The sequence below is a fragment of the Portunus trituberculatus genome, chromosome 43 (genome assembly GCF_017591435.1).
Source record: "Portunus trituberculatus isolate SZX2019 chromosome 43, ASM1759143v1, whole genome shotgun sequence".
NCBI classification, from domain to species: Eukaryota; Metazoa; Arthropoda; class Malacostraca; order Decapoda; family Portunidae; genus Portunus; species Portunus trituberculatus.
In genome coordinates, this window is record NC_059297.1 from 4776091 (window position 1) to 4799517 (window position 23427).

Genomic DNA, 23427 nt, shown 5'->3' on the forward strand with positions numbered 1-23427 from the left:
CAACGTGAAATTCCTCCGTCACATCAGAACACGCTGCAGATTTGTACCCTTTTTTATAATTGCAGTGTTTTTTCCTTCTCCTCCTCTCCCTGCATATACAGATTGTTCCCGGCGAGTGTCCTTTTTTTTAAATAAACTGAGTGAATTGTTAGCAGTAAATCACCGGTGAATAATTTCCTCGCATCATGAAAAAGACATGAAAATAGTAAATACTAGCAAAGGAAAAATACAAAACGTCCATTATATAAGTAAGATTATAAAACTAACTGGCAAAATAGTTCCCAAAGGCAGCATAACACACACACACACACACACACACACACACACACACACACACACACACACCAGCGGGAGTGAAAAGCGACGCAACATTCTGGGAGAGTAAAGGACGCGCAGGCCGCACCAAACCAGCTGTTCTGAAGGTCCCGCCCTGTAATCTTCTAATTAAATGAATGATTATAACTTCATTGATGGCAGTGTTCTGGCTTGCTTGACCCAACCCACGTGGCGATTGGTGATTTGGAAAGAAGGGAAGGTGAAGGAGGAGGAGGAAGAGGAGGTGTAGGAGGAGGAGGAGGAAGGTGTTTGATGTTAGCCGACTTGAGGAATGTTCTAGGGCACACACACACACACACTCTCTCTCTCTCTCTCTCTCTCTCTCTCTCTCTCTCTCTCTCTCTCTCTCTCTCTCTCTTGTCACATATAGTCAATATGTTGTATGTCTGCTAATTAATGAAGTCAGGTCACCACAAACCTGAGAGAGAGAGAGAGAGAGAGAGAGAGAGAGAGAGTAATGAAAAGTACGAAATATAATGTGAACGAGTGATTTGGAGGAGGAGGAGGAGGAGGGGTAAAAGGAGGAGTAAGAGAAGAAAGACCCAACACCCATTATGGCGGCAGTTAGCAGCGGCGGGAGGGGTGTTGGAACAGGGAGGACGAGACTAGATGGGAAAGGAGGAGAAGAGGAGGAGGAGGAGGAAGAGAGGAGAAGAAGGGGGAGGAGGTCACATTAACATATCAATGGCTCTTAACTCGCTAACTGTGACCTTCCAGCCTCTTAACAGACCACCCTCACTGACCTCCCTCGACACGTCCCGCTGCAGTGAGGGTGGTGGAGGTGGCGATGGTGGTGGTGGCGATGGTGGTGGTGGTGGCAGTGGGGAGGATTAAGTGTCAGTTGCCTCCTTGTCATCACCAGGGGTTGTACACCTTGAAGTTTCAGGCCACCAGGTATACTTGTACACAAACCGGCTCTTCTCTACTCCGCTGGGTGTCAAGAATACTTCATTAATTTTGCTATACAGGTGGTCCAAGTTTCTCTCTCTCTCTCTCTCTCTCTCTATTCATCCCCATCCCAGCACGTAAAAAACAGTGAAGATGGTAATACGCATATATACGTAATTAATCTACAGCGGCGGTCACTGACTAGCAACATGTCTCTGCTTGTTAGCAATTCATGGCTATTTGTTTTCTTTCGCTGACTATGATACCGTGGCAAAGAAAATGTGAAGTGTTGTTCTATTTTTTTCATGTTAGAAAGTTGTATTTAATATGTTGGCAATTTGTTCTATTAGTGCGTTCTATAAGTGCGTTGATTCGCTAAAATATAAGAGAATAACCTGGAACCTATCAGTCACATATACTACTTAATACTTATACAAATACATTAAAAGTATTTGTGACTAAATTCATATTGTCCGTGAATGGAGTGGGGATTGCATTTCTTATAATGGTAAGTGTCATAGAGAAGGAAGTGTCATTGATCCCTTGAGTACTGGAACGCATTTTTTACCACGAGTTTTGGGTATGATTAATTTTGACGATTTCATTTACATTAGGAAGGGTCAATGGAGATCAGAAGATTAATGGCCAGAGTCTTCACCATTTTAATCCCCCACGTAAATATCTGAAGCTGTATAAAATCACCAAATAGTAACCAGAATATAGAAACGTGTCATGGTACTGTAGAGGTTAAAGCGAGAGTTGAAAGACTTATAGCGATGCACTGAATAGGTATGTCAGGTCTGAGTAAAAGAGTGAAAGCTGTTCCATTACCACCGTTTGGGAAGCTACAACTCCGTGGTGAGCGCTTTCATTCCTTCCCAGCCTTTACCTATCACTACAATTTCTGCTGGTTGTCTAAAAACAATGTTACACTTCGCTACTACAGATACAACCTATCCTTAATCCATTCAGTAGCATGACGCTTTTCCATATTCATTCTGCTTCGTATTTAGTGATTTTATACAGCTTCAGAAACTTATATGAGGGAATGAAATAGTGACTGTAACCATTAACCTCCTCAGACTGTTTCTAATGTAAATAAAATCGTCTAATCACACCCAAAACTCGGGTAAAATTGCGTCACAGTACTGAAGGTTAAATTCGTTTCCAGAGAAATAAAGCTTACACTTACGACAGATGCAGTGCGTTTCATGCTGCCAAGAACGCATCCCAAAAAGTATAAACACATCAATATAAATAATTACATGTGAAACTATCGTTGATGTTTTGAATGAGTCATATAATGGTCAATCTAATACCACATTTCAAAGGGTTGGTATTGTTATTGAAAGTCTAGCTATATTTATCTTTTCTTAACGGCCCCTGACACTCCTGTAGTCAAAACTTTTACTTTAATCCTTTAAGTACCATGATGTTTCCAAATTCATTCTGCTTACTATTTGGTGATCTTATACAGCTTCAGAAACTTAGGTGGGAGTTTGAAATAGTGAAGACTGTAACCATTAATCCTCTGACCTCCATAGACCCTTCCAAATATAAATAAATGGTCTAATCGTACACAAATTTCAAGGTAAACATGTGTCCCAGTATTGAAGGGGTTAATGGTACCGACAATTCACGGTTACAAGTCATCATGACAAACCTCACACTACCAATTTATCATTCTCTTCCATTGGCAGCTTGCATACATACCTACGTGCGCGGGTTTCGTCTCCTCGCTGCACAGATCCAATAAAGCTCCAAACAAGGCGGAAATATGACAGACGCGCGACGTTAGACAAGCGGAATCTCAGACGAAAGCTCCCGGCCACCATTCAATGTAAATGTGGGCACCCGTTATCATGTTTTATGGATCAACGCTCTTGGCCAGACTCCCGACTTGAGTGCGACTTCTACTACTAAACTTGTCCTGCCTGTCGGAATTTTCTACCTTAATCCTTGTTGCAGGACTCGCCATAAATTGACTCTCCAGAATGACAGTTGTGTATATGAAAAAAAATAACCCTCGGTATTGATGATGTTATCGTTCCTTGGAGCTCCGAACATGGAATCGAAATAATGGCATCAAAGGCATCCCGCCCCAGACACCTTGTTAATGTGTTGACGTCTGTGGCGCATCACGGGGCTTCAAGGATCACCCGGTAGTGGGCCTTGACTGGTGATAAGCAGCGTTTTGGTGGGGATATGAACTGATCACTCCAGAGAAGACAATGTAACCGACATGCCTCCTGGACTACTGAACATGTTGCTGCTACAGACACCGAGGTGGAGGCAGTGCAGTGCTTTGTGATGGTTACTAATGGATAATGCTCAGCCTGGACTTAATCTTTATTTTTCACTCACAAAGGATCAATAGTAAAATAAATCTTTAAACATTAAGTACATACCTCTCACCTGTTTACAGATCACATTTTAGTGTTAATTCTTTATATAAAATAAGTTATGTACATATTAATATGTATTTCAAAAATTTTAAAAAAATATAGTCTACAGTATGAAAAGTATATTTGTAACATGCATAACTTGTGTGTGTGTGTGTGTGTGTGTGTGTGTGTGTGTGTGTGTGTGTGTGTGTGTGTGTGTGTGTGTGTGTGTGTCAATTAGTATATAAATAATCTGTGATGAAAACCATTCACTGTCCATTACCCTTAAAATAAATACAGTATGTACTGTCTACCAGAGAACATCTCGTAAGAACACTTAACCTGCGTCATTTATTCTGATGTGTATGTCATGGGAGACTTAGCAAAAGTAACCATTAACAGTCCCACTACCTGTGTTTACAACCAACATTCTATTGAAGGGTTGGATGAAATTATTGCACTACTTCTTTCATACTACCGAGACCACACACACACACACACACACACACACACACACACACACATTCATAAATGAGTATTTTCTTACCAAATATATCCATCCATCATTTTTCCATATATCTGTATGTGTGGTAGTGAGCCAGTATTGTATCTTAAAAAAAGCATTCAAAATGATACTCCTTTGATGATAACATACCAATGTAAATTGATGACTTGAGATATCCTTACCTTAGTAGAAAAAATCAATAAATACTACATAAAAAATAAGTACAAATAAAATAAAAGAATGAATAAATAAAAATGCTAACAATAATATTAATACTACTAACAATAATTATCATTAATACTATAATAATAACAATAAAAATGGTAACAAAAAATATAAATAAAATAAAAAGCCTTTACAAGTCATTTTCCCACACAAGAGGGAGAACAAAATAGAAAATGTAAACATGTACATACATTATCCCTTGCTAAAATAAATCTAAAATGACTTCTATTTGTACATTTATGTCAATACGTTAGGTATGAACACAACGGCATCCGCTGCTGTCAACTATATGCAAAATACCTGTGGAATGTCCCTTACTCATTCCAACTCACTACAATCTACTCATCTTCTTCTTCACCAGGAACCCTCCACTGAGCCTTCTTACCAGCTTCATACAGTTTCTGCAGCTCCATCACCAGGTCTCCCTCAGCTTTCAGTTCACAGTACTTCTGGTAGAGTGCCAGAGCTGTTCTGGCATCCTCAATACTATCATGGGTGACACTCTGGATCTTGAGTTCTGAAAATTCAGGCCACATTTTCAAGTGTTAAACTAAATATAGAATTAGGATAAAAAAAAAAGGGCTATAGAGCATAATGGTAAATATCTGTAACAGAATTGATGAGGATTGTAAATGTGAGAAAAATGTAAATGGGAGTGGTACCTCCTGTTAGTTTGACCACTTAAAAGTTCAGAAAATTAAACATCATAGCATAATGAAGCTGGTGGATGCAAGTGGTGGGGAGAGGAGGGGTGAAGACCAAATAAAATAGGAAACAAAGTATAACAAACTATGTAACAGGAAACAAAACCAACATGAGATGATCAAAAAATGTAAGGATAAAAGAAATACAAAGGCAGGAGGAACTAGGTTCTTCTTTGATGGTCATCACCTTAACAAATTTTTCAATATGCTTACAAGGAACTTAATTTTCAGTTTTTATCCTTGATTGACATTGTATAAAAAAATTCACTATCATAAAATAAACCATCAAATTTTTTTATTTCATCAGATTATATCAAAAGACTACTGTCTATCAACAAACATGATGGGCACCTTACAATGTTTGGTGCATCACAATACATGTGCACTAAAGTACCCATGTCATGAAGAGTTTATGAACACCAATACAAGTACAAGTTTCCTTAAAAAAATAAATAAAAAAATAAAATAATAATAAAATCTAAATTAAAAAACAAAACAAAAAATCCTGCCAGAACACTTTAAAAGTTAAATGCTATGAAGGCAGTTCTTCACTTACTCATGAAATGCCAAGCAAGGAACTTGAGAGACACCATGCGGTTGTGGGACATGTGGAAGAGGTGCACTGTGTCTATCAGTTGAGCCATGGGAACAGTCATGTTGATTACTCTGTACAGAAGAAAATTTTTATTTAAGAATATACACCTTAAGGATGCTATAAAATTTTCAGTTTACATTTCACTACTATAATTTGGAGCTTCATTATTTTCAGTCCATGAAGTTCATATGAAATGACACACAATAACAAATGCTGTAAAATATCAATCAAATTGAATATAAAGAAGATGCAAAAATTTAATGGGAGAAAACTGACAAAAAAGTAAAACAATATAAAGTTATCCCATATTGTGTGTGTGTGTGTGTGTGTGTGTGTGTGTGTGTGTGTGTGTGTGTGTGTTTGTATTTACCTATTTGTGATTACATGGCCCGAGCCGTAGCTCTCTATGCCCTGTCTCTTTGCCCACATTTGTCCAATTTTTCCTTCATTTGACTGACACTCGCCGCACACACCACATCCACGCTCAGTTTGTTCCATGCATCAATGCTCCGATACGGAAGCTATACTTCTTGATGTCTCGTGCAGGAGTCCTTCAGTATTTTCTTTGTGTGTCCTCTTAGGTAATTACTGGATGCCATCATGATCAGGTTCTCCCTATCCAATATGTCCACTCCATGTACTATTTTGAACATTGTTATCATATCCCCTCTGACTCTTCTTTCTTCCAACATGCTTAATTCCAGCCTATTTAACCTCTCCTCATACGGTACCTCCTTAAAGTCTGGTATCATTCTTGTTGCTAACCTCTGCACTCTTTCCAGCTTCTTGACATGTTTCTTCATGTATGGTGACCAAATTACTGATGCATATTCCAACTATGGCCTAATCAGGGTGGTCAATATTTTCTTTATCATGTTCCCATCCAGGTAATTAAATGCCCATCCTATACTTTGGAGCATGCTATACGTTTTTCAAAATATTCTATTAATGTGCTTTCCTGGAGACAGATTACTCTGTACAGTCACTCCCAAGTCTTTTTCTTCACTGACTTCAATTACAGTCTTCCCCCCCAGCTGGTAGTCCTTATGTGGTCTATATTTACTTCTACCCATGTGTGTGTGTGTGTGTGTGTGTGTGTGTGTGTGTGTGTGTGTGTGTGTGTGTGTGTGTGTGTGTGTGTGCACGTGGACATAATATTACCTGAAATCATTCTTCAAGCCATGTCCTACAAATTTCACGCCCTTGTCAACCAAGTAACGAAGTTTGACATAGGTGGATTTCAGAGTAGTTAAATGCTTCTGTGAGAAGTTTGCATCAAGGTCTCCTGGTTTGATACCCGAGAACTGTGTGAGGTAATCTACCACCTGTTCCTGTGTGGAGATGTAATCATCCATGAAGGGTGTGCCCTCCAATGGACCTTGTCTGTAATGGAAGAAGAAAAAGAGGCCATTAGGAAAGCTGTACATTCATTAAGACACTTTATTACTTTATGAAGTACAGCTCTTTGAATTCAGCTTCCAAGTGAACACTTCCTGCATACTTCTGGTCACATGGTAAGGATCCACATCCTATGGTGGACTGAATATACAGTGTTCTGAAAAGTCCCTCCACTCTTAAGCTGCACAGTGTTTAGTATAGAAGTACCTCTTGGGGAAGCGTTTAATACTTTCTTTTAAATTTTGGTAAGAAAACATTCCAGTTGAATTTCCAGAATCCTTAAACTTTTATTTTAATATGATGATATAATACAATATTCCTGTTAACTTTTTACAACATGCATTGTATCCAATATATAAAGATAGATAAAAAAATGTCACCACATAAGTTTTTGTTGCCTTTAATAGCATCCTGTGGCTCCAGTGTAATCCAACAACAAGCAATGAAGAATGAGTATAAGAGTTACCCTCGGATGCAGGTGATTCTGGCAACAGACTTGTGTGAAGGCTTAATGGTGGTGCGTGTGCCATCACTGCGGATTTCAGCTTCCTCTTGGTGTAGGTTTACAAATTCTGCATCCATGGCAACCAGATCACCTAAAAAAAAAAAAAAAAAAAAGAGAAAATACATATCCTAAGTTAGAAATAAATTAAATTAATATATATATAACAAATTATTAATTAACTAATCAATGACTTAATTCCATAATACTATTACATGAGTGAGAATCAGTACAGCACACTTGCTTCTGTAGTTTCTCCTTCCTATGACTTAAACGATTTCAAGAGGGAGGTTTCAAGATATTTATCCCCATTATTAGAAAATTCATTCTGCTTACTATTTGGTGATTTTATACAGATTCAGAAACTTATGTGGGGATTAAAATTTTGAAGACTGTGGCCATAGATCTTCTGACCTCTATAGATCCTTCCTAATGTAAATAAAATCCTCTGATCATACCTAAAACTCAAGGTAAAAATGCATCCTAGTACTGAAGGGGTTAATAAAAAAAAAAAAAAAAAAAAAAAGATGGCCTGCGGGAAGGGCATAGAATAGAAATAAAAGTAATGTATCTTAAAAAGGAAACCTGATTTAAATACCTTCCCCTGGCATTTCATCAGCTGTGAGTGGTGTGAAAGTTATCCTCTTTCGACCCCTCTGTGCCAAGGACTTGTCTTCTCCAAACACATCAGCAGTAATGGGATTAGTGGGTTCTGCTTTCTGGAATTCTGTATGAAACTTCTTTCGCTGCCAATAGAGTACACACGGTGTTTTCCAGCCACAGGGAAACCAAACTGCTTCTTCTGCTGTTATTGGCTGAATGCTGAAAGGAAACAAATGCACTCAAAATGTTATTAAGCCTTATGATTGGTTGTGACAAGGAATCTAAACCTCTCACTTCCACATATAACTATCTTGCTAATCATAATAAGCTTTGACTACTAAATTTAGCTCCAAAAAGTAACAGTAATAGTAATAATGTGTAATATGATGGATTTTATGTATGTAGTTTGTATAAAACCTTTAAATAAATCCCTCTTCCCTAATAAAATCTATAAGATATTATAATCACTTGAGTGACAAAATTACTGATGAGCATGAGTGGCAATCAGTTGTCACTGTATTCCATGATGAGGAAATCTTGAGGCAACAGGTAGTATCAGGACTTCAACAAGTTATTGTGAAGTGGTCACCTTACAAGAAAAAGTATACTAAATCTAGCACAGTTGTCTTATGAAGATTACATCAACAAACTAAAACATACCACTTAAAAGATTGGAAAGAAACCATTTGTTAAGAGAATGACAGATATTGGAAACCTACCTTATATCATTAAAGAGGTACCAGTGAGAGACAGAGGAAACCTTTGCCCGCACATGGTAACTGGGGCCAACTCTGATGCATGCCACCAAGTTGTTCTTGTCAGGGAAGCGAGGATCTGCCACATGGGACACCACTCCCACCAATTCATACACCACACCATGCTCATCATCTACAGCAGTCTCAAGCTAAACAAGAGATTAAAAGAATATAAGAAATGAATCTAATCATGGTTAAATCTTTTTGATTTTGACAAAATTTGCAGCTTCAATTAACATCTAAAACAAATTGACATGGTAATACATGGAAGTATAATGGAAAAAAACATATAACATGTAAATTTACTTTACACAAAACTTGGAATTTAATAATAAACTGATCTGAAGGATTCTAAAGACAGACTGGACATGAAATGACCTCTCAATTAAAAAAATCCTCAATCTCTAAATGATCAGTTTTACCTCAGTTTTGGTGAGTTCTGAGAAAGAAACTGTGCCATCTTCATTAAGCTTGGCCTTCATCCCTAAGGGAACCCACGAGTACTCCATGGTTTGGTCCAGCAGGCTGAGAGCAGGGAGAGGCCCCATTTCTAGAGGGAATGAGAGAATACTTATATATATATATATATATATATATATATATATATATATATATATATATATATATATATATATATATATATATATGCACTGCATATTGAACCTATAACAGTGGTTATGGCTGTTCTACTCTTAATCAAAAATATCCCAGCAATGCTCCTTCTAATGAGTTCTAAGGGATTTATGAAACAAGAAAGCTAATATTCTGGTTCTAAATAATATTTCAACTGTAAATATTACAATAAAACTCAAATATTCCCCCCAAAAATGACAGCTTAATCTAAATCTAAAATGGATTTAATTAGATTCTACTATGAATTTACAAAACACACACACAAAATAAAATCATGACAATGAGAATATGGCATACTTGAAGGAATTCCTTACATAGCTAATCACCAGTTGATATGTTACCTTTCATTAGGTAAATACATTAACTTTTCTATGAATTCCCGAGGAACAAAGTTTGAAAAAAGTATAAAAGCAAAGCTGAAGGAAAGGAAAGCCACTTTAAAGGTGGGAGGATAGAAAAGATTACATGTATGATGCTTCAAGCATCAATGAAACTGCAAAGTTATGTACATACCTTCGCTGCTGTCTCGGCCTGGATGCCAGAACCTGCAGTCATGGCGTGTGCAAGCAAGGCCGTACCTACAGGGCCTGGCAGGGGACGGCTGAGGAGTGGAACTATCGGGGTATCTCTTGGAGGGTGTTGAAGGGCTTCCTGTAATTACATGAACATTATTTGATATGCTTCCAATAAATTTAAGGAATATTTTTATTTCTTAATAAGCCTTTTCTTAGGTATGTCACAATACACACAAACACACAGGCAGGAGAGAGAGTTGAGAAGAGTAATAAGAGAAAGTATAGATATGGGAAAGCAATCAGTGGAGTTTCAGAAGTAGTATTTGCAGAAACAAATTAGCTAATGTATAAAATGATGTAATGTTTGTAGTAATGTGGTGGAAGAAATTTTCATTCACCTGTTGCTAAAGATGGAGCTGTTTTCTCACTACTTTTATTATTTTCTTTGTCAGCACTTCCTTGCTTAGCTTCAGCAGCTTTTCTTTCTTCCTCCTTCTTTTTGTCACGAATCTCTGTCAGCATCAGCTCAAACTGGTGTTTCCAAAATTTAATATCCTGGAAATAATACAAATAAATTTTCAATTTCTGAATAAACTAAATATTACAATTTTCATGACTTTTCAATTACATCTACAATGATATAATGGCACCCGTTTCTGCCAACATACCTGAGAACTATCCAGACCACAATTCATGGCCAAAGTTTTGGGCAGAGTTTTGTAGCGTCGGCTCTGTTCAATGGGCTGATATCTTGTGCATGAGTCACACCAAGCCTGCCTTGTCTGCTCCAGACTTAGGCTCCTTTCAACCACTGATGCAAATGAGCACCTCCCTAAAATTAAAATAATTACCAAAATAGAATGTAAAAAAGTCAATTCTATTTATAGTAATGAGTGATATGCATCCATTCCTAAAAGATATTCATAATCAACTACTCCAATGGAGATATACAACAAGAGTTTTTAGTAGCAAAGGGTGTTGCTATTTAATTTTCTTTTGAAGATAACTGCATTTTCTAAAGTATGGAAACATGGAATGTCAAAAAAGTTTCATTCAAAAAGTCTAACTTATAGAACTCATTTAACATTCAAACTACTAAAAGAAAAATATTTTAAAAAGCATGATATCATACCATCAATAACTTCAGGAAATGCTAAATTCACAAGAAGTGATGTGGTTTCTTTGTGGATTTCAAAGCTACATTTGGTGCATTTGTTGATGCTGACAACATGTGCACCAAAAATGGAAGACACTGGTGAGTGTTCTCGCTTATCTTGCCTCTCAGTGCTGTAAGTCTTTTCACTTTCTGCAAGAAGAGATGTTATTAAGTCCATGTTTCAGAATAACTGAGAAGAGAGAATATAGATTTAAGACTGCTCAAGACTGATTGCCTTGACATATTATCATCAGATGAACAAGACTGATATACATAAGCACAAGTTGAGTCCTTCAAAAATAAATAATGATAATGATGACTATGTTATATGGGAAATATAATACTCTAAAAAAAACAATGTATCATAAGTATTCCATTACTCTCATATGTTATATTGAGAGCTTCAATAATAGATGTTAACTTCCTGTTAAACTAATATCTAGCAGGATTTTGAGAGAACATCATCCATCCATTCTGGTCAACCAAATCTCTTAGTAAAATAGTGACCAATAAATCAGTTGTTGTACTGTATTAGGGGAGATACAGTCAAAGCTAGCTGCCTTGACACTAGAGATTCTCACCCAAAAAATAGGCTTCCTGATAGAAAACATAACAATAACTATAATGTGAGCTTTGCATGCAAATATGCTACAGCAGCATCATTGTATTAAGACAGTATGCTTATACCAAGGCCATGTTGTGTGGAACCAGGAGGTTGCTGTTGCACGTGGTACGCACATACCTCAAAACAGTCTTGCAGTAAGGAAAGGATTAATAAAGGGAAAGGTTGAGTGACTACTGGTTTCAACTTCTTCTTCTGGTAGATATGATGAACAATAAAATTTTACGTATTCATCATAGAAGCAACTATAATTTAAATAACTATTATCTTTAAAATCCTAAAATTGTAAAGCTTTTCTTACTTGTGTCCTTTTCTTCATTACTATCAGTCACTTGTAAAACCTTTTCTTCATACTTCTCAGGGCAGGAGTGATCAACCTTTTCTTCAAGTGTTTCTGAATGCAGCTGTTGCAAAACAAACCTGTTCCAGCTCTGAAGGAAACAGAAAAATCAATCTCAACTATCTATCTAACTGATAATACTTTTTAAAAAATTGCTATTAATTACTTCTTTGAGGATATGTACAAAACTGTTTGACAGGGAACACTTATAGATCAATTGACATCATTAAAAAAATTAAATGTCTCAATGCAAAAAATAAATAATAATAAATAAATAAATAAATAAAAAATAAAAAACAAAGTGCTTTATCACATGAAAGATAATGACACATTTAGCAAGAAATCAATGCATTGTGTCAATTAACACAAGAAAAGAAACTCAATCTCATAAACTAATGTATAGCATGCAAGACTTTTTTAAGAAAATGTTATAGGTGGTTATACATTGCTTCATAACTATTACCAAAAAGCTGAATCTTACTTATTCATGTGACAAGAATTCACTTCAGCCCTTAATTCTCCAAAATCCTCTTCACAATAGAACTAGACAGCAAAAATAATTTTCTAAGTAGTTTTGTATGCCCATCAAATGTCTTGAACTTAATAACATTCACTAATGATACATTATAGAATTGTTAAATCATGAAAATATAAATATGACAATTATGAAAAACACGATAAAATAAGAGAAGGAATAAATGCAGACAAAAGAATGATGTTGCCAAATCATTACGTTGCCTAAAAATATTCTGCAGAATTTTCAGTTAAAGCACAATAATGCACTGGATTTTTTTGTGCCATCTCAATTGTTTAAGAGGAAGCCAGATGTGGAGAGTCTGTTTAACCATTTTGAAAACATAACTTCTATATTCTCTCTCACTCCTACAAATTCTACAAATTGTCCTTCTAAGTCTATTTTTGTCTGTTTCAAAGCACCTTCTAGTGATTTTCATAATGAAAAATCTGCATACATATACATACAATTCTTACCTGAATTTTTGAAAGAAAATTGATCTTTGCTCGATTGTCCTGATCAGAAAGTGTAAGACTCATTGCAGATGCCTCAGGGATAGTTCTGAATGCTCGCAGGAAGTTGGATGCATGACAGGGTGTGCCTTGGCCCATGCTGACATCTAACATATGGAACAGGAAACCTAACTCACAGACCAGGCAGAATTCTCGTTCACACAGGTGGGACATCATGAGAGCACGCAAAGGAGCTATATAATAAAACATCTGTAAGAAAAAAAAAAAAAGTTTACTAGTTTGTTTGTAATTCATTCTTGTTTACTAGACCACAGTAAAAACATTTTTTCATTTAATTAATTTATACAAAAGTAAAGTATATGTTGTATAATTTAGATCCAATGCATGAATTAGTAAGATTTATATTTGAAGCTAAATTTAGTATATCAAATTTCCCCCTAATATACTAAATCAAGTTCAGTGTGAGACGAGGAATCTGACTGCCGCATTTTTTTTTAATATTTACCTATATTGTCAGTGGTCTCCCAAAAATTAGTTTGGTATAACAAGTATTTACTGTATTATATAAGCTTACAAACTGACAAGAAACCAAGAAACATGATTTACATCTTCATAGCAATCTGACTAGAACTCAACAGTCCAAGTAAAGCATGTAGTACCTTTATAAAATATACTAGTTTTCATATGACCTTATACAAAACTTTATAAATTCATAAATGATTTATACCTTATTTTCAACAATGGCTTACTTCAGTTTTTTTCATTCTCAACAGATATAAAGAACAACCAGAAAACTTACTTGAAGCATTGGGTTGCAGTAGGAATTGGGCAGAGACATGTCTAGACCAGAGAAACTTGTTCTGTTATACTGGTCATAGTCAAAATCATCCATACCATGTTTGCCATATTTTATTTCTATCCTCCTGTACCTCCACGGGACATGAACAGCCATGCCTTGATCATTCTTTCCTTGAGGGAGTTCACCTGCAGCAGACTTTTGCCCTTTTGTTCGACTGAATTTGTATGGAACCTGGAGAAATAATCAACATTATTTACACAAACATTTCATTAATGATGCTAAAAATGGCATTAAACTCATATTTGTGTGGCATGTTTTGTAAACACTTATATATGATGAAAAAAAAAAAGAATTTTCTTTCATAATTCATGAAAAATAAAACAAATGGCACCAATAACTCTTTACCTGGTTTCTTTTCTTGTTGTAAAGATTTGGAGCATAACCAATTGATCCCACAATCTTCATGCTCTGCAGAATTGCTGGATCAACTGGAGGAGTTGGTCTGGAAGGAAGAACAACAACAACAACACTAGTAAATGTTGTAAAGTTGAGTAAATGAATACTATTTCAATGAAGAAATAAATAAATTTTACAAACATTCAGTAAGGTGGTCATGAAATAGCTAAGTAACTGTTAAGGAAAAGTGTGGATAAATAAGATTCCCAATGCAAATTATGTCTTTTTCACATGCCATACTGCAAACCTTCCTTTATGGTACTAGGTATATGTCCACTGTATACAAATACAATACTACTATTACACAATACATACATACATACTCATACTTTTACACATTTACTTGTTACATACTTTGTCACTATATAAAGGTCTCTTCCTCCTTCTGCCCTTCCACAAAAGTCTTGACAAATTAGGTTGTGCAAATGTGAAAGACAATGAAGGTGTAATTTTAGAAGACAATTATGCAAACATGCACTAATTTTAATCTCTTCTTAGGTTTCCCATTCACTAAAGTTTGTCTCTGAACAAAAGCAACAAGAAATGCTTCTCACAGTTGTATAAGTACCACTGCGTGAAGCAGAAAACAAGCTTATCAATAGGAATTTTTATCTTTCATAAACATACTAGCTATTTTCCAGATGTAATAATCAGGCACTTAAGATATCATACCTGTAGCGAACTTTCATGTATTGCTCTGGCCAATCAGACAGCAGAGGATTTGATGGAAAATACACTGGGATTGAAGCAAGAGATGAGGTGTTGTCAGTCAAGGGCATAGTGTGCGTTGTATCTTGCATGTCAATCATAATCGTTTCCTGAAGAAAAGAAAACTTTTAAGTAATCCTTACATTCAGGCTGATAAAAAGGCTATGGTGCCCTATTGTACATATAAAAATAGATTATCATAAATTATAAGTAAACTTAAAACTGCTTATTATTGTACAGTGTTCAGTGCTTTATCTAGACATCCTTCTCCCCAGCATAATAACTATGTCCATCAACTTGGTCACCACCACAACAACTATCTACCAGCTCAGTGAAGCACTCGCTCACCACTTACTTACTGCTCACTACCTCCAAGTGACAAATTGCACCACTTCACTACATCAACACACTTCAACTAATGTACAGTAATGAATAAATATCGTTTTTTCTTACATTTCTCTTCCCATGCAATCTTTCATCTTATGAGGATAAAAATTATTTTCAAGAACTTTTGAGTTTTATGTTGATAATTGTGAACCATGGCTATAATCACCAAAACCATATTGCTCAGTTTACTGGTTAATAAGACATTAAATCTAGGGGTATAGTCAATAAAAATGTGGATTTTGGTACTTTACAGGTGCCTTTAGAACAAAACTCTGTTATAAACAAGGGATTCGCTGTATTGTATTGAAAAAATGCACTGATAAAGCTGAGTGCATATCATATCAGGAAATAATTGCTAAAAATAACATAACCAACCTGTGAGAAGTTATTGAATGTAGGTTTACTGCCTGAGGTGAAGAGATGCAGGGATCCCAGGCTGTCTCCAAACACTACTGCCTGGGAGGATGATGCTACATCAAAGGAGGTGATAACGCTTTCTGGTACACAGCTCACCTGAAAAGTACAATAGTATGCATATATTGTAAACCTCATAATAAATCTCAAAGTGAAAAATGTTTCTTATCTATGCTGCATTCCTAGGAACTCAAAAATACTTTATAACTATTAGTTAATAAGGGTTCTTTAAATAAAGAACACATTATAAAAATCTGAGAAAATACTTAAGATAAAAAAAAAATTCTGATTTTTTTAATGGAAGTCTAGAACTATACAAACATCATAAAATTTTTGCAATAAAAGATTTTCCTCTAAATTTATAGACAATTCAATAAGTGTTTGGAGAAGAATATTGATATAAGAATTATGTATCAGTTCAAAAGTTTTTTTCCAAGTACATCACTTAAGTCAGACCTGAATACGTTGGATGTCAGACACTCAATTCTTTCCCCCCCGTGATTGAGTAATTCTGAGCCACTAGGCTTAAATACTGGCTAAAATACAAATGATAGCTCTTACATAGTCTATGTCATTCAGGACTTATCCAGGGAAAAACCTTATTGCATAGATTACAAGTCAAAAACCTCAATAATTTAGTGGCTAATTTTCTATTTCAGGAATTACCATGAATAAATTTTTTAGTATTACAAAGAAGCAGCTCACCTGATAGTTCATACTCATGATGGCATTATCTGGCTGGCCAGCATCCATCAGCTGCCACTGTCCAACAGGAGACACTACAGCCAGACAAGAGGACAGGCCTGGCACAAACCTCAGGAGCAAAGGAGGCACCAGGGCACGTAGAGGCAGGGAAAGCTTCATCATTCGGAGATCAAATACCATCACAAACTGATCACCCAATAGTTGACCCATTCTGTTGGTTAGAAATTTATCTCATACAGAATCTGACTTTCAGGAATAAGCAAATTATGTGACTCATTTTATGTAAGGGGCAAACAGTTCTATACATTTCTGAAGTAAATGAGAGAAATATTTAGGAAATACAAGAGTTCTGCATGTGCCATTTATGTGCACAGCAAAAATACTTGATAAAATCAATATAAATGCATGTAGTAGACACTTTGAATGTATAGGATGGATGGGAGACTACTTAGAACAAAAGCTGGGTGCATTAAAAATATATCACAACCAACAAATTGATAACGATATTTCAAATGAAAGAAATTGATACATCCAAATCTATGTTTATATCTTTATCTTAGAAAACTTCTGATAAAATCTTTATCTAGTCTTTTCACCAATGAGAAGCAGTCTTTCAAAACATTAAAAACAAGCCACTAATGTTACAAAGCATTAATAATTGACTTTAGATTAACCAAACAGCTCTTAATAAATCATATGATATTTAACAAGTTAATCTAGAGAAATGAAGCAAGTGGCAATAATTTCTTTGTGAAGAATTACAAACTTAGATACCATCAAACTACTTGAAAGAATATTCAAAATCCCATACTTTGATAAATAGTCTTCTTGGTTCTGGACAAAAAACTAATACATAAAAAATATTAAATTCCTTGCTGAAGATCCTATAAATAAGTGTTTTTTCGACATACCTGTTTGAGAAACCACAAGTAGCGATGTAATTTCCTAGAACATCAAAATCTGAGAGGCTCCCAGTGTGAGCTTGAAAGCAATGCTCCTGACGCAATGTCCGAGGATCATGAAGGACGATTCTGCCAGTGAGATCACCGTGGCACACAAACCTCGGATGGTCACGCAGAATTACACAACCTTGCTCTCCAACTTGGAGCTGTGGAACAACAATATGTAGTTTATAAGAAATTCCTACATTTTCTTTTGTGACACTTGTTTTCATTCATTCTAAATAACTTCTACTTCCATACACAAGCAAAGGTGGCATTCACAAAAGCAAGCGACTATGAATAAATATCTATCAAGTAGTTCCAGTAATTTGTGCAAGAATATGTTCAAAGATTTCAATTCTTGATCCTAACCTCATTTAATGTCATTCACAAAATATTCTGTAACTATGGTCTTCTTACTAAAGGATAAAATTTTGAATACTAAATCCTTGATTTAGTTTTTGAACCCCTATCTATAGATAAAAGATGAAAATAAGAAGAGAGGAGATGTAGTACTAAACATAGGTACTAGACTATTTACAATATTTGGAGTGGGTAGCAGATGTAGATACAGATATATATATATAGAACAAAACAAAAATATTTCGTAACACATGAGGGGATATGAAGTAAAAAAAAAACTGAAAAGTAAAAGGATAATTGATAAATAATTCATTTCCTTAAAAAACATCAAAATAAATATATGAAACTTACACATCTTGTCTGTTTTCCTTGTGTCAGATCAAACTCAATCATTGATCCCTGGTGTCCTCCCATGAGCAGGCGATGAGAAAAATTGCCACCCAACTGAAGCATGCACTGCATGTTTTCTAGTTGAGCTGATCTGTCAATATTAGTCACTGTGTTACACACTAAACTTTACTGCTTACTCATACATGCATGATCAATGACAAAAATATAGATATAGATATATTAAAGAAAAAAAAAATTATCTTTACACAAGTACCTTTAGTAGTCACATTAAAATGTCATTTCTGCTCTAAACATTAATTATCTTAAGCCTTTTCATTAATAGATCAAATATAATTTGATACATACTGTTAAGAAAAAATAGAAGTTGCTCATACTTATCATGGTAGTTTGGAGGACTACCATCAGGTGAAAAACAATACCCATTTAAATCAAACTTGTCATAATAATAATGAGGATTATTCCCTTAATAAAATCCCTAACAAAACACAATATATCAATTCACATTCTAACTTCTTGAATTTAACTCAGTGATCCATCATATTCTTACTTACCACTTTATTCTTTCATTCATTCCCTTTCCTGCCAATAATTCTAGTTATTAACACCCACTTCAGTATGTAGGAACTATTCTCATGTTTTCTGACATAAGACATTATTTCAATCCTCTTTTTGTAACATTTGTTCTACAGCCAAATACACACTTGTATTTTGAGACATTCATACTTTCTATGTGAAGAAGCAAAATCCTCTCACTACATTGTTTTCTTTTCATGAGCCCCCAATAATTAGTAATTTCATGTAAGATAGTTGCTAGTCATTAGACTAAGCTAATATAGAAGATACTTTCAATGTGCATTCTTCTGTGAAAATACTTAAATTCTGCTCAATGGAAATCAAAGTATATCATCTAACTAAATATAAAATCTTAATTTAAATCACAATGTCTTAATTCAAATTAAAGTTAATTATAACCATAGCTATAATAAAAAGCAATACTAACTGATGAGTGAAGGATGGCATTCCCTGTCTTGTGCGCAGGTTAAGTGAAGTTGGGGTCAAAGCAAGTATTCCTTGGTCAACTGATCTCAGGTCACGAATTTCTTCAGTGGCATGTACTTGGAAAGATGTATATTTCATCAGATCTGTGCTGAGGTATGACGTAACATGCCCCTGGGAATACAGAAACAGATACCATGAGGCCATCAGTATTTATAACATGTTTGCAAAGACTGAGAATTGAAAATCTTTTAAAATATCAAAAAATACAAAAATTATCTCATGACATACTTATGCCTAGTACTTCACAATGTTTACAAAGACTTAATGTTGCACTTTTGAGAATATGTGACTTTTCTCCCAGGAAACAGTAAATAAATTATCATGTAAACAAAAATAAGAGAAATGTGTCAATTTACCCCAGAATTCCCCATCCAGACTAGCTCTTCTTTCCGGTCAACTATAACAGCTGACACACCAAATCGATCCCCTCCGTCAACCAACACTGACTGACTTTCTTGGAACTCCCCACCACTCATGAACTCTCCACCTTGACTGTCATGGCCAAACTCTCCTCCAGCTGAAAAAGGCTCCCCTGCTTCTCCAGGATACATTTCTGCATATGCTGAGTTGTCTTCACTGAATGTGCTGTTTTCATTGTATCCTGTATTGAAAGAAATTATAAATAAAACTTCTTAATATATTATTATATACAAGGAAACATTATGGAAAAGTGTTAAGGAGACATAAAAAATTGTGAAAATTTTCTTTTTAAGTGATCAAAGTTTCTATTCATGTTTGAACCATTTCTTCAGTGAAATGGGATACAATCCAAAAGTTCTTAGATTCAGACAATTGTGTAGCATAACAATCACTTTAATTTTATATTACTGGAATAACTTAGTTTCTATTTCTATTTTGTGACATGAGTGCCAGCATTCATAAAACAGGAAGCAGTTATAACTTAAAGACTCCTTCACACAATGTCATCATCTATTTCCAGTGATTCACGCATGGGTGTGCCACCATCTCAGGCAGCACATTGTGGTGATGTGAAAAGGCATTTTTGTACAAATCCACAGGATTGATTCACTGATTAATCTAATTTACAGTGACACAACAGTGCAGCCATATGGCATTGCTTGAAAACTTTAAAAAAAACAAAGTTCAGGTTAAAATAATGGAAAAAAAACTATTTTACAATAAAAAAAATTGAAAAACCCTAAAAATGTGAATAAAGAAATAGAAAAGGGATGAAGCAACACAATTTTAGTGCTTAATGGAGAGAGGATTTGTATTTTAATGTGTTGTTACCTTGAAGTGAGGTGAAACTGAATGGTGCACCTGGGTTTGCTCATATCATACCCAAAGGCACTGACCACACTGATCCAGATATCTGATTTTGTTCATTATATGCCCAAGCCACTGACTCCACTGACTCAGCCCCCACGGCTCAGCACTGATCATTGTGTGTCTTCCTTACTTGCCGCAGCAAAAAGTACCTCACCTCCATGGTAACCCCACCCAAAAAAAAAATAACAACCAAAAAAAATAAGAAAAAAATGGTGGAATGTGTGAATTGATAAAAATGACCTTTGAGGACATCGAGATATCTTTCAAGTTGACATCGCGCTCTCTCCACAGACATCCCTAAGAGATCAGTCATCTAGTTTACTTAAATGTTGCAATAATAATAATCAGAATTTAGTTGCATAGATTGTATCAAAACAGCACACCTAAATTTAAAATAGGATTGAGTTTATCGAGTAAAAGACCCATACAAGCAACAGAAATGGACTCACCTAACATTTCATCCCCAAACTGAACTGCTGAAAAATCCATGGCTGAGGAAACAACACTGCAGTATCTGAAAAAAATAAAGGTACAAATAAATTAAGAAAGTAATAATAATAAATACCAAGAAATTTTCCCTGCATTGCTTCTATTATGATTGTAGGATGTGCTACCCTGGTGCAAAGAGGTGTGTTTATAATGATTCTGGTCACGTATTTGCCTTGTTTAACCCTTCAGAACTTGGGGGCATTAATATGATTAGACGATTTTATTGACATTAGGAAGGGTCTATGGAGGTCAGAAGATTAATGGCCAGAATCATCACTATTTTAACTCCCACATGAGTTTCTGAAGCTGTATAAAATCACCAAATAGTAACCAGAATGAATATGGATATGCATCATGGTATTGAAGGAATAAAGGTGATTCTGACTCCCTGAAAAATAGTTGTTTTCTTCTCACTCCACCTGACAACCCTGCATTCCACTAGCTTGTTGTGTGTAAAGCAGTGGTGGCAATTTTCCAACACTTTATACTATCATACTATATGTAGCTATACAATGGGTCTTGTAAAGGTCTGGGAGAAAATAGTAAAAAAAAAAAAAAAAAAATGGTGCTGGAATTGTATTAGATCATTACCTTAATTCTTATCAAATTTATTATAGAAGTAGGTTAGATTAGGTTTTGTTAAGGTAGGTTATGTTTTCCTTAGAGAAGGTTCTATTAGATAAGTTGTTCTTTTCAGTGTCATATGTGAGGATAAAACTAATAATTTCTCTGTACATTATGATTTTTGGATGAATCTCTTTTGTTTTATTTTCATCACAAACTATTGCTTCATATGTGTAGGACGTGGAAATCTAGAAGTAAAAATGTTGATTTGCTACCAATATTTTATCAAGATTAATTCAAAACACATTAAAATCTGCCAGAAAAATGTTGTTTCATCCAAAAAATATTAGATTGCTGCATTTATACACAACTACAATAGATTCTAATCAAGAATAATAATAACTGGTAAATTTGCAGTTTCAACTACTATACACTATCTTACTATTTCTTTTTCCCTATGTCTAACAAGCTTGGAGACCTCCTGGGAAAGCAGGGTTTTAACCTAACTTAACCCCATTTTCCGATAGGGTAAAATGTGGCTAGAAATGTTCATAGAAATGTGATCTAGACCGTGAGAATGTGTGAAATTATGTGTGGTGTACTGGTTGAAACTGCAATAATTCAGTAAAAAGTACAGAACAGGGCCTCCCCCTCTCCCTCCATTCCACCCCTCACCTGCCCCAGCAAGCTTGGGGGATTGGAGGTTTTAGGTGGGGGAGCCAAATGAGGCAAGATCTGAAAAAATCTAATGAAAAACACAGTCATTTTTAAGGGAAAAAATTTGGAAAATGTAAAAGTTCATGGATAATTTTTGGTGAAATTATCCTAACCTAACATAATAACCTGCTAGCCAGGGGGTGCAGCCCCCCAGAGCCCCCTTAAACTATCCTAACCTAACCCAACCGTCCATCTAACTTAACCTAACTTCACTTGATAGGTTAAGTGGACTTAGATTCTGCAGGCACCAGAAAATTCATTTAATTTGCATGGCCTTACAAAAGCTGTCCCCACATTAAAAACATCATAGACATGTTGTATAGTAAGTACTCTATCACCTTGCATGATTGTTTCAACTATTAGAAAGAAGGTGCCATTCTTGACTTTTTCCTACCTACCTACTAGTTTATACATTAAGACTAAATTTGGCCCACTCATACTTGGCTAGAGACGCAATTAGTCTGGTTTATTGTGACTGCAATTGGTACATTCACGCTAGACTGGCAATGAAGGGCTCTGGTGCACTTCTGGTGGTGGTGCATGACGTCCAACACCCAAACCCCAGACTCCCACCACACACTCTACACAATAAGATAACAAAGACACAAGCTGGAAATTAGTCTATAGTGAAGTTACTCTACCAAATCAAGCCCTACATTCGCCACGGACAAGGTAAGCTGTCAGACGACACAAGCGGACCACTCCAAAAAAGGTTTAATGAAATAGCAAGGACGTAAACCAGTCAGTCTTCACTTACTTTGTACGTCAAACTCTTCTTTGTAGCAGGTAACTTCAGCACTTCATGCCAAACGAAGTGAAGGAGCACACATGTCCGAGTTCCAGTAACAGCGCAGAGCAAATGATGTGTACTGATCCTCACAACACCAAACAATAACTTCGCCCAGCACGGCGCACACACCACCTCGGCCCGATGATTGCCGAGAAGTCTTCCTTGATTCGGCTCCGTGCTGTCCATTGGCGCCCTCTGGTCAAAATTTCTTCCTGGAATATTTTGGACCGAGGTGTTGAGTGACTG

The 23427-nt window shown here is 35.7% G+C and overlaps 1 protein-coding gene and 1 long non-coding RNA gene across 3 annotated transcripts; one reads left to right on the top strand and one right to left on the bottom strand.

The window, feature by feature from the left end:
• Positions 1–618: 618 nt before the first annotated feature.
• On the bottom strand, positions 619–23316 carry LOC123518171 (PAN2-PAN3 deadenylation complex catalytic subunit PAN2-like). 2 transcript variants are annotated; one of them, XR_006678698.1, is made up of 25 exons: positions 23149–23316; positions 21071–21135; positions 19688–19932; positions 19273–19442; positions 18273–18402; positions 17529–17725; positions 16618–16828; positions 15874–16011; positions 15076–15221; positions 14353–14449; positions 13948–14178; positions 13152–13397; positions 12123–12252; positions 11176–11349; positions 10712–10875; positions 10442–10598; positions 10042–10179; positions 9318–9445; positions 8860–9044; positions 8136–8359; positions 7502–7631; positions 6799–7020; positions 5599–5708; positions 4093–4855; positions 619–634 (listed from the first exon to the last, which is right to left on the bottom strand). XR_006678698.1 is itself a non-coding variant. In XM_045278860.1 (24 exons), exons 2-24 carry the CDS (start codon positions 21108–21110, stop codon positions 4677–4679), a joined length of 3792 nt encoding a protein of 1263 aa, XP_045134795.1. In that variant the 5' UTR covers positions 21111–21135; positions 23149–23316; the 3' UTR covers positions 3561–4676. The 2 variants fall into 2 exon arrangements, 1 of the variants encoding a protein (XP_045134795.1); XM_045278860.1 differs by lacking the exon at positions 619–634 and having other exon boundaries at positions 3561–4855.
• Positions 1149–3838, top strand: LOC123518172. The gene is made up of 2 exons (XR_006678699.1): positions 1149–1230; positions 2925–3838. It is a non-coding gene; the product is annotated as an uncharacterized LOC123518172 (long non-coding RNA).
• Positions 23317–23427: the final 111 nt, after the last annotated feature.

What these genes read in the sequence shown, in the direction of transcription:
- LOC123518171 (XM_045278860.1), bottom strand. Translation starts at nt 21,110, where the DNA reads ATGGATTTTTCAGCAGTTCAGTTTGGGGATGAAATGTTAG. An exon ending in ACTTGTGGTTTCTCAAACAG is followed by an intron (nt 16,829 to 17,528) that starts GTATGTCGAAAA and finishes TCTAACCAACAG; the next exon opens with AATGGGTCAACTATTGGGTG. An exon ending in ACTGCAACCCAATGCTTCAA is followed by an intron (nt 13,398 to 13,947) that starts GTAAGTTTTCTG and finishes TTTTTCTTACAG; the next exon opens with ATGTTTTATTATATAGCTCC.